Below are 12,194 nucleotides of genomic sequence, written 5' to 3'. Positions count from 1 at the left end.
AACTGATGCATCAGACTGCATTCCAAAATATTATCCACTAGATGGCCAGCTTGGTGACATGTATGAAGATGGTCTCTGTACTTTTTCAGACGGTTCCCTTTCAGTCTTCGTTACATACTTTATATAATAATCATTTGTAAAAGTAAAAGTAAATATAATGAAAACACAACTGAATTAAAAAAAAAATAAGACAGGGTGTGAAGTTCTAAATAAAATAAACCCTCAAGGGGTGCCTGGGTGGCTCAGTGGGCTAAAAGCCTCTGCCTTTGGCTCAAGTCATGATCTCAGGGTCCTGGGATCAAGCCCCACATGGGGCTCTCTGCTCAGCAGGGAGCCTGCTTCCCCCCCCCGCCCCCCTGCTCTCTCTGCCTGCTTGTGATCTCTGTCACATAAATAAATAAAATCTTTAAAAAAAAAAGTAAACCCTCAAAACCTCAAAGCTTATGTCTTAAATGCTTTATCAATTGCTTTCTAGTCTACCAGACAAAGGAAGAAGATACAGATGATGTGACTCTCTGTTCAAGGAGGGGCCAGAGAGATCATGGATCATCTACGTTTTTCCATGAATATAAGGGGCAGCTTGTACTTGTACGTGTGTGCGGCTTTAGAGTTTCCCCACATTCATTTTCTGTCCTATTTTTTCTCTAATGAGCAGCATTAGAAAATCACAAAAGGGCTTTGTTAAATGAGCAAATATAAACTTATGGTTTATAAGTTTATAAATATAAATCATAAGTTTATATTTGCTCACTTAGAGTTGAGAAGAGTTGAGGCTCCTCTGTTCTGCAGTGGAATCGGGGACAGAACAGCTGGTCAGAAGTATCAAGTTGTGGTAATAATAAGGGAAACAAAAAACAAGGAGATACACATATGCTTGGAAGGTATTGATGATGACCTGTTTCTTAAGCTAGGGGGACTAGGTATTTTGTTTTATTATGTTATAATTTATACATTGTGTACATCTACTCAATGTGTGTATATGTGTGTGTGTGTGTGTGTGTTTATTGTTTGAGTAAATGTTAAAAACAAAACAAAACAAAAAAAACGCTACTAGCCTCCTTGCCCCCTTATGTACACTAGCCCCAGCCATTCTGGAACTCCTGCCTCAATTAGGGGAGCTCCCACCATACCTCATATTGAGGGGAATGGCCAACCTGGGCTGCCATCTTCTGAGAGCTTCTGCATATATTTTTCAAAGAAACATTGCTATTGGTAATGGTGTCTATTCTTTTTTTTTTTTTAAGATTTTATTTATTTATTTGACAGAGAAAGAGAAAGCACACAAGAAGGGGGAGAGGCAGAGGGAGAAAGAGAAGCAGTCTCCCTGCTGAGCAGGGAGCCCAATGCAGGGCTTGATCCCAGAACCCCGAGATCATGACCTAAGCCAAAGGCAGATGCTTAACCAACTGAGCCACCCAGGCACCCCACTGTTGTTCATGGAAATAGGCATCTATGGGCTAGCCTTGTAACAGAACAGCAATGTTTTCGCCTCTCCTAGAGGAACCATATTCTGCATTCCATATAGCTTACACACAAACAAACTTGCTTTTTCAGAAATAGGGGCCCATCAAATATGTTGACTCACATATGAAGTGCTATATTCTAAGTATAATCTCCTATCCAGCCTGGGGTAGAGGATCAGGAACTGGGATGTCAGTGACACTAGAGTGCTGAAATTTAGCCCTCGAAGGGCAAATTGGTTAAAGGAATTGAGCTCCAGAGTCGTAACATTAGGAACATGTGGAAAACTACATATGGTGGCTAATTTTATGACATTTCATAAAAATAACTCAATAGAGGGACCAAGAGTGTTTGGAGGTATAATAACTGGCCTCTGAGAAGACTGCAGAAGTCTTTAAGTCCTTCTGGGACATGATCTGCTTTCCCTGGTCCCGGGTTTCTAACTACTTACCTGTTCAAAGCTCAACTTACATGCTAGAAGAGTATTTGCAAATAGTTATTTGTTTCCACTTAATTTAATATAGTTTAAGTATGTTCTGAAAATGTTTAAATTAAAATTTTATTACAGGCAGTTCGCTTTGTTTTCTATCACTATTGTATTTCCTCACAATTAACTGTAATGCTTTTTAAGATATTTTAATCTTTTTATTGTCATAGAAGAATAACGCAAACCTGAAATCATTAAAACCAGACAAGCCTGACTCGGAGGTAAGACCTTTTTCCTTTAACAGTCTTACTTCTAATCTTCCTTTTACATCAATAATGACAATATTGTGATTAAAATGTGTGTTTTATAGGAGCAAGCCAAGATAGCAAAGCTTGGACTTAAGCTGGGTTTACTTACCTCTGATGCCAACTGTGAGATCAAGAAATGGGAGGATCAGGAAAACGACATTGTTCGAAATGGGCGGACCATGTCCAGTATGGCCTATTCTATGTATTTATTTACCAGGTAAATATAGTTACACTTTGATTCTTTTAAATCAGTTTCATAATAGTCGATGCAAGGAAAAACTCATTTTAATCGTTGATAGGTTAGAGTCAATTTCAAATAGTCTATAAAAAAGACTAAGTTCTTATGATAATTAAGTGAATGCAGCAAGAAGACATTTATATAATTAGGATTTAGATTTAGAAGATAACCCCTCCAGGTTGTGTCCTGTTCTTTTCCTAATTTTGAAATAATTTTGCATCCTGATTTTTGTCATTCTGTGTATCATTCTCTCTTCTAGCCAGCATCAGTAAGTTTAGAAAAACATGCCTTTTAACTCTTTATGCAAGTGATTTATAATTGATTAGATAATACAGATCAAAGAATATAACCATGAGGACTACAGCTTCAACAGGGTGCCAGATCTCCATGAATCAGTATTCATTATATAGCAGAGAATTTTCCTAACTTTACTACTATACGACCTATGTTCTCTGTCTTGTCCGCATTATAAGACTCTTACCAAATGCCTCATTGAGGTCCATGTTGATCACATGCCACAATCTTCTATTAGAATGTATATTTAGGGCATAGTAATTCCATGTTGCTAAACATTTATCAGTTATCTGCTCAATAATCTGTTCTAGAATTTTTTCAAGGAATAACTTCAGACTTTTCACTAATGTTCTGAAAATTGTCTTTTTTATTTTTGGAAACCTGGAAAATACTTGATATCTCTAATGCTATGGCTCTACTCCTACTCCTTTTGATTTTGAAAATATTCTGAGCAGTGGTTCACACCTATAAGTTATTTCAGTATTTTGCAATGTAATCTGTTTCATCTGGAGTCTTTTTTTTCAAAGATTTTTTTTTTATTTATTTGACAGAGAGAGATCACAAGTAGGCAGAGAGAGAGAGGGAGAAGCAGGCTCCCCGCTGAGCAAAGAGCCTGTTGGTGGGACTTGATCCCAGGACCCTGAGATCACCACCCGAGCCGAAGGCAGAGGCTTAACCCACTGAGCCACCCAGGCGCCCCTCATTTTGTTTTTTAAAGATTTATTTCTTTAGTTTTAGAGAAAGAGAGAGAGAGAGAACATGCCCTTGTTAACAGGGGGAGGGGCAGAGTGAGAGGGAGTCTGCTGCAGACTCCCCTCTGAGAGCAGAGCCTGCCGTGGTGCTCGATCTCACGACCTGAGCTGAAGCCGGGAGTCACCCAACCAACCGAGCCATCCAGGTGCCCCTCATCTGGCGTCTTAAGCTCAGTTGAACTAGATAGTGTAAGGGCCTATTTAGCCAGAGCGGCCCCACCTCGGTTAAACAGCCATTTTGTTGTTTATGCAGTAAAACTTAAATTGACCCTGCCCCCCCTCCCCAAGGGGAACTTACTTAAAAGCAAGTCCGGGAAACGAGTCCCAGGGAACAAAGCCCAAATACAAGGGTGGGTCAATTCAGGTAGAGGTAACAGCCCGAATGCAGGGATGAGTTGGGTCAGGTGGAGACATCCAATCAGTAAAGCGTGCATACCGTCTCCCTAGCTACCGAGGAGTGGGGGCCCCGCCTTTTGGGTGCCAGTTCTGACCAAGGTGATAGGCTAGTTCAAATGTCTACTATAGGGTAAATTGTAGTTCAATTGGCCACCCACGTGGGACCTAGCATGACTGTGCAGCTTTCTCTGTGTGTTACAATCTCATTGGCCACCTGTGTGTGGCCAGGCTCAACCACATGGTCTTTGCTCTATAAAAGTTAGTCTGTGAGGCAGGGAGGGGTCGCCCTCTCTGTAAGAGGCGTGGCAGCGAATGGTCAGTTTGATTCTTGATGCTTGGCGGAAATAAAGCTTTGCTTGACCTTTGCTGTGTATCAGTATCGCTCCTTTGACCATGGACCCATTATTGGGGGACCCAACATTGGGGACCCAACAGATAGGACCTCCACAACTCTGTGGGCATTGGGGTTCAATAAATAGCACCCTTTTCCCTACCCAAGTTCTGAAGAAAATGAAAAAATAAGCAAAAGAATAGGCACTGTAACCTTTATAGTGATAAAGCTATTATTGGATAATGTAGTTTATATCCACTAGCAAGTAGGGTTTTAAAAGTGATCTCCAGAATTCAGAAATCTTCCTCTACAGGGACAGAATGTGTCTCTTAAAATACCCGACAGAGCAGGTGTCTCCCAAAGGCAGCTTTACTTCCAAGAGAAAAAGGAGAAAGGAAAGGCCTACCACATCCAATTTATTTTCGCAAAGTCACCAGAAAGACTGAAAAGCTAAATAAATGTCCACACTCTTCTGTGGGAAGGAACAAGAGGGAGAGCTGAGAGAAGTGAGGGAAGTTATGCTGGTGAAGATGCCTTGGCCCAGAAGGAAGGGCGGGAGTGAGGAAGGAGATGCATTTCCCTCTGGACGCACTCTGCCTTTTCAAGATACGGAATTCTCCTGGAGAGCGCAGAAATGATAGGAGCTGAATGATTTGGCCTCTGTTTAGCAGTCATCTGTTAATACTTTACCATACTTCCCAGCATGGGTGACCTTTTCTCTTCGGTGGTTTCCTTCCTTTGTGCTTAATCATTTTTTCCGCAAGCTTCTCCTGGGACTGAGTCTTGCTAAAACCTTTTTTCTTAGTTCCTGTCTTTTTAAAATCTGATGAGTCACATTTGCAGAAGAAAGTAAAATAGAACTCCTTCGTTTACTTACACCAAATGGGCACAGATTAGCTGAAATAACAGATCTTGACCTTTGGCTGCCATCATGCTAGTTATTGCCCAGTGATAAAAATCAGCAGATCTTTAAAACCAAAAATTTGTTCTGACTGATGAAAACTGGAGGAATATCATTATCACTAAGTAAATGTAATTCGATATATAAAATCTTCCTAAAAAAAAAATCTTCCTAAACAGAGGATTCATTAGAATTTTCTGTTTAAGTTTTTTTTTTTAATTTTTTTTAAAGATTTTGTTTATTTATTTGACAGACAGAGATCACAAGCAGGCAGAGAGGCAGGGAGAAGCACGCTCCCCGCTGAGCAGAGAGCCCGATGTGGGGCTTGATCCCAGGACCCTGGGATCATGACCTGAACCGAAGGCAGAGGCTTCAACCCACTGAGCCACCCAGGCGCCCCTCTGTTTAAGTTTTTAACCGCCTCTTTTATTTCTTGTTTCTGGTTTCAGAATATTCCAGGGTCATGTGGTCAGCATTTTTTGTTTGAGAGTCAGGATAGTGGATTCTGGTAAGGGATGACATGCATCCCATGGAGACTAGGAAGCAAGAGGGGCTGCATTGTGAGGGGTAGGAATAACTAAAGCTCTGTGGAGTGGGACTTGTTACCAGACTTAGTTATTAGACAGAAATGCTCAGTTCAGGGAAGAAAATGGATTTTCTATAATGGGTAACACTTCTGCCGTTTTGACACATGTGGGTGGTATATCTGTGGTAAAATCTCGGGCTGGCTTTGTTTTCTACCCACACTGTCAACCTATGTTTTTCCCCTACATTTTTTTTTTTTCTGTTTTCCCTTAATACTTGGGATTTACCAGCCTTGTCTAGTTGCTTGTTTCTTTTTTAAACTATTTTTAAAGGATTTATTTATTTGAGAGAGAGAGAATGTGTGTGAGCAGGGGGAGGGGCAAAAGGAAAGAATCTCAGGCAGGTTCCCCGTTCGGTGGGGAGGCCAGTGTGGGGCTTAATCCCATGACCCATGAGATCATGACCTGAGCACCTCTTGTTTCCGAGACCCACCTGTTAGCCTTCCCGATATCCAGTTTTATAGTTTTCCTGGTCAATTTTATAGCTTTTCCTCAGGCTGTTGTTTAAGGTTGTCTTAACAATGTATATAATTTCTTAGTACTTTGTAGGTGATAATTCATATTTCTTGATAATTTTAAAGGTTTTACTTTTTTTTTTTTTTAAAGATTTATTTATTTATTTGACAGACAGAGAGAGATCACAAGTAGGCAGAGAGGCAGGCAGAGAGAGAGGAGGAAGCAGGCTCCCCACCGAGCAGAGAGCCCGATGCGGGGCTCGATCCCATGACCCTGAGATCATGACCTGAGCCGAAGGCAGAGGCTTTAACCCACTGAGCCACCCAGGCGCCCCTTAAAGGTTTTACTTTTAAGTACTCTCTACACCCAGTAAGGGGCTCAAACTTACAACCTGAGATCAAGAGTTACGTGCTCTACCAACTGAGCCAGCCAGGCATCCCAATTTCTTAATAATTTACATATTTAAGACTAGAGCCTTATAGGTCTTTAAGTGGGTTCTGTTCCATAATTTCATTTGATGATCACAGGGGTTTATCAAAGAACAGAAAATTTGTTTACGTGTCACAGATGTTGAGGGCAGAATTGTTTGGTGAAGATTTCTTCTGATTCATGCCTCTGTCTTCTGCTCTCCTTAATGCATTCTACTGTTCTTTTTGCTGTGGTTTGCTTTTTGTTTGTAGGGGTCTTGGTTCTTGGTAGTTTTCAATCTGACGTTCCCTAATCTTCTGATGAGAGTGGTAGCACAAATATTATTACTATTTTATAGACTCTGTGCTGAAACTTAAATGACAAGCCTTGTCAAAGTTTTAGAATTAAAATTGAGAATTTTTTGAGCTTTGGTCTGATTCTTTTAACATTATGTAACAAAGGCCTTTTGTTTAACACATATTGTCAGATCTCATGTATTTAATTTGTGAAGCAAAATGAAAAAGTTAAAAGGGAAAAATAAGACTTAAATATTGCCAGTTTTAAATTTATTTACATTATAAAATCAACATATATTATGTTCCCTGAAAAAATTAAAGTGCCCTAAGAAGTAATAGTTAAATATTAAAGTTGTTTAAGAATAAAGTCATAGGGGCACCTGGGTGGCTCAGTGGGTTAAGGCCTCTGCCTTCAGCTCTGGTCATGATCTTGGGGTCCTGGGATTGAGCCCCGCATCAGGCTTTCTGCTTAGTGGGGAGCCTGCTTCCCCCTCTCTCTCTGTTTGTCTCTCTGCCTACTTGTGGTCTCTGTCTGTCAAATAAATAAATGAAATCTTTTTTTAAAAAAAAAGAATAAAGTCCTAATATTATTAGTCTATTCAATGTTACTCTTCAAAACTTGAGATCTGTTAATACACAAAATACTCTAGAACTTTTATGTTATGAAACCAGTTATCAGACAGTAACTTTTTCTTAGACCTCCTTAATAATTCATTTTATTTCAGAGGAGAGGGGCCACTGAAAACTTCCCAGGATTTAATTCATCAACTAGAGGTATGTTTTATTTCCATTTTATGCTACTAATTTAATTCTGGATGTAAAGTGGGTAATAACAGATTTTCTAAATGATTTACCATATCGTGTTTGTATGCTTACCTCTGCACACACATGTATAGAGAAAAGTGAAAAAGCAGAGGGCTTGCAGTAGCATTTCATGAAGTTTTTTGGGAATATCTTGTGTAAAATTCAAATATTATAAGGATAAAACAGAATGGACTTTGTTGACAGTCAATATGTACAACAAGTTACAGGTTTTCCAAGTAGGTGGAAATATCCTGTCAGCAGATGCGATATCCTGGATACTTTCCTGAATTCTAGGAAGGCTTTTTGACCTCTCTTCATTATTGGATTGGATGAATGATATTGAGTAAATGAGGACAACACATAGGAAATTATCTGTCATAGGCTTGAGGCAGTTAGAGGGTACTTGGTACAGTTTCCTTCTTTCCTTCCATATTCCTGCTGATACAAGGCATTCAGGGAGGGACAGACATACTCATCCCCACCCCGTGCCCCAGTGTATCTAATGGAACTCCACGTAGGGCCATCTTGAGTTCTTCTCCCTCAGTTAGAGACTTTAGATTGGCAAGTGGGTTGCAAGATTACTTTCTCTAACTCTCATGTTACTTTGTTTGCTTTTCTAGAACCATGGGCATTCTCCTATTTGAAATGGGTCATTTCTATCACTTTCTCACCTTTAATAGTTTCCTTTGGCATTCCCGTGTGCTGCCACCAGAGTCTCTTCAGGAAAGGGATTTTACCTTAGGCGGATGATTATCATCAGAGTCAGAAGACTTAGAGAAAATATTTCTTTTTTTTTTTTTATAAAGTCAACTATAAATGAGCAATTTCTCTTGAAACAGTTGGAATAAATTCTGGATTCACTGTGTTCCGTTTGGCTCATATCCATTTTAAGTCATACCACACCACAGGGGGTATTTCACTGCAAAGATCTGCTAGTCACCTTCCTCCTGTGGGAGTTTATTCATTAAACTGGTGTCTGCGGAATAGTCTATGATGAACATGAAGCGCTCATCAAGTATTTATTGAGCTTCCACCAAGTATTTATTGAGCTTCTTCTTCTGACACAGATCTGATCTGTGTCAGATCCTGGGGGGGAAGATCTCTGTGGAGAAAAGAGAACAGAACAAAGCCAGTGCTGACCTGGAGCTTACATTCTAGTGGGAGGTGGTAGGCGGGAGAAAGTTAAGTAGGCAATGCCCATATATAAGCATTTAGAGATAAAATCAAGAAAGATAAAGAGAGGTGATAGAAGGGTGGTAAGAAAAGGGGGTAAAATTTGACTAGAAACATTAATGAATGAGAGAGTGAGTTGGATGGATGTCTGGGGGTAGAATATTTTAGGTAAACAGAGCAAGTGCCAAGGCCCTGAGATGTTGGGGTAGGCTGGAGGGGTCTGAAGAAAAATAAGGAGGCAAATTCTCTTACTGGAATGGAAAGAGCCAGAAGAAAGTGGTAAGGTATGACATCTCTGTAGCCATGGGAACAACTTTGACTTTTTCTCAGGTATGAGGGAGAACCCATTGAGGGGTTGGCGGAGTGGTGGCAGGATCGAACTTAGGTTTTCAAAGGTTTTTGGCTTGACCAGCAGGGTGAATGATAGTGCCATTTACTGTGCTAGGGAACACTGAGGGAGAACCACCAGATTTAGTGGGTGAAATCAAGCATTTTGTTTTGCTCAAGTAGTATGTAAAAGACCGGTGTCAGGATGGTTCACGAATGGAGAGAGAGACTGGGGAGTCCTCAGCTTTCGGATGGTTATAAGACCAGGATAGTCCAGGAGATAGACAAGGATCTTGCCCCCGCAGGGTCTGCGGGCCAGAAGGGGAGAGATGTAAACAGAAAGTGGTAATGTGAGATGCTGAGGAACATATGGGTAAGTGAGTCATTCTGTTTGGTTAGAATCTATCTGTAAAACTCATTGATCTCCCTTTTAAAGGATAAGGAAGGGAACAAAGGATTATTTGACCTGGAGATCAGTTCATCCAATGATAGCAAGGTGTTAAGGCTGTTGGATAGAGTGTTAAGGTTAATGCTCAAAGCACTGCCTCCTTCTTCATGTTCTTTATCTGATTCATTACCAAGGCACTTTAGTTTTCTTCACAAACCACCCTCACATTTGCCACTCTCTACTTTTTTATGGCTGCCATCTAAAGTTAAGACTCCTACGCTTTATTCCCCTGGTATCTCTTACTCTGAAACATTCTGTTACCATTTAAAAATAATCATCCTAAATATTCCTGTTTTATCTGTCCAGCTTTATTTTTCACTGTTCTTTGCCATCATCCTGTTCTCCTCACTAAATTGTAAAATGCATGGTGAATACTCAAGAACCAATCTAAATTGGTCCTCTCAGATGGTGGTTAAGGAATGTGTATGGGTGACAAATTTGAGTGGAAGTAGGAAAGTCCTAACCCTTTGGACCTCATGTTCTACAATTCGTCATCCTTTATAGCTGGAGTATTACAAGATGAGCTCCAGATCCTCCCAGAAGCCAAGACATAATTCATATGGTTAATTTGTGTAGTTAAGTATCATTGGTCTGTATGACCTTCCAGAGTAACTGGAGGTTTCCAGGTGTCAGAGGAGCCTCTCCAGGGACTGATTCTGCATCAGGCCTGAGAAGTCTCCTTCTCAATACAATTCAACATTTGTGTTTCCTGGGTAGAAGAAAAGCTTCAGGAGTTCCATGTCAAACCTTTTATGTTTAGGTTTTACTTTTAAAATTCATTTTAACAATTAGCCATGAGTATATTTCTTATGAAGTGTCTGTAAGATCTACATCTAAGTAGTGATACTTTTCTTTCCCACTAGGTTTTTGCTGAAGAGGGCTTAAAGCTTGCTTCAAGTGTACAAGTTTTCTCAAAACAGGTATAATGCTAGTGTGCCTGCTTAGTCTTGGTGGTGATGTCATGAATACCCACTTGGGGGGTATATTATTAAGTTATAAGTGTATTTGAGGTTTAAAAGATGGTGTTTGAGTTGTAACTTCCTAAATTATATTTCAGCTGAAAGACGATGAGAAACTTATACTTCTCCTGGAAATAAACAAGCTAATTCCTTTATGCCACCAGCTCCAGACAGTAACTAAGACACCCTTGCAAAATCAAGTGTTTCTAAAGGTAAAAGGAAGAGTGGGTTATTCAGGGAAACACTTGAGAAACTTAAACTTTCACCCTTGTCAGGTTTGCTTCTGGCCCATTTTTCTTCAGAGTGTTATTACCCACAGATGGGCAGTTTTCATCCATTTTTCATGCCTTGATTGCAAGAATCACTTATCATCTGTCATTGTAATTGACCCCAGGGAGCAGTAGGTTCACCAAATAAATCAGCTTTTTGGACATGATTTATTCCACAACACTGAGCAGCTACCCTTAAATCCTGATGTTGTTACCTAACTAGGGCACAAATTCCTTAGAGCAGGGGCTCCCATTGTCTTAGGGAATTTAGCTTATTCCCACAAAGCAGAGTGCCAGAAGTTGCAGACTAGGGGGTTTGCTGCAACTATTTGGAGTGTTTTAAGAAGTGCCTAAAATTTCCATCCCTTCTTCCTGGGGTTCTGTGAAGTGGGCGGGAGACCTGGGCTGCAGGCCCTGTACTTATGTTCTGGGGCCTCAAGTCAGCTCATGTGCCCTAATCCATATGCCTTCTGAGATCCTTTAACTTTCTACAATGAAGAAATCTTATCAGGTGAAAATTAAATGAATGATACAGTCTTTTGAAGTACCCATTGTAGAATTTGATTTGCTTGCTTTCTGTCATTACAGGTTGATAAGTGTATTACAAAGACAAGATCCATGATGGCTATTTTGGTCCAACTTCTCTCACTTTGCTATAAACTGCTGAAGAAGGTAAGATAGTTTTTCTGTCTGAAAATCACATTTTAAAAACTAGTTTCCAGAAAAATGCAAAAGAAATAGTTACTATTTAATTGAATTTTTATTTTGAAAGTAAAGTAGAAACTAATTGTCTTAACTCTTTCCAGCTTCAGATGGAAAATAACAGCTGGGTCTCAGTTACAAATAAGGACTCCATGGATGGTAAAACTTGAGAAGCTTCTGGGGTCAGATCTCAAACAGCATGCAGCAAAGCTGATATTTTTAGAAAGCAAATGATTCTTTATATTTTAAAAAATTCAACAGTTTTATAAGGAAAACAATTATGAAATACCTTGCTTTATTTTCTGATCATGAAACTGATTGTGATGCTTTTTGACCACTAATAAATGCCTTGATAGATGCTATATTCCTAATTGCAGTGTGAATTTTCAGTGGGACATTGCCATTAATGACGTTTTTGAAAAACCAAATATCCTGTCTTAATGACAGTTTAATCCAAAGAAGCTGTTTTGAATATGTGCTCACCTTTGGCATAAATACCTGAATTTCCTCTTTTCTCCTTTTATTTAAGCTTATCATCTAGGCTGATTTTCAGCAGAAAATATATAGTTGTCTGGGTGAACACAGGGCTTTCCTTAAATCTGTGGACTCTTCTTCAGTCCCTCTGTCCACCATTGTGACTGGCCTCTTTGCTGTCCTGTC

General features: G+C 39.8%; 1 protein-coding gene across 4 annotated transcripts in view; it reads left to right on the top strand.

Annotated features, from left to right (window-relative positions):
• CTNNAL1 (catenin alpha like 1) overlaps positions 1-11,896 on the top strand; it is a 63,362-nt gene extending 51,466 nt beyond the window's left edge. For 2 of the 4 annotated variants that reach the window (XM_080820132.1, XM_080820129.1), the window contains exons 13-19: positions 2,119-2,169; positions 2,259-2,413; positions 7,578-7,626; positions 10,468-10,524; positions 10,662-10,775; positions 11,421-11,504; positions 11,639-11,896. In XM_080820132.1, coding sequence (XP_080676258.1) covers positions 2,119-2,169; positions 2,259-2,413; positions 7,578-7,626; positions 10,468-10,524; positions 10,662-10,775; positions 11,421-11,504; positions 11,639-11,704 — 576 coding nt within the window. In that variant the 3' untranslated portion in view covers positions 11,705-11,896. The remainder of the gene's footprint in view (positions 1-2,118; positions 2,170-2,258; positions 2,414-7,577; positions 7,627-10,467; positions 10,525-10,661; positions 10,776-11,420; positions 11,505-11,638) is intronic. The other 2 variants (XM_080820130.1, XM_080820131.1) reach the window with 2 other exon arrangements.
• Positions 11,897-12,194: the final 298 nt, after the last annotated feature.

This window comes from Martes martes, assembly GCF_963455335.1.
Source record: "Martes martes genome assembly, chromosome: 12".
Taxonomy (NCBI): Eukaryota; Metazoa; Chordata; class Mammalia; order Carnivora; family Mustelidae; genus Martes; species Martes martes.
Note: the sequence above shows the minus strand (reverse complement) of the source record. Positions and strands in the feature narration are given on the sequence as shown.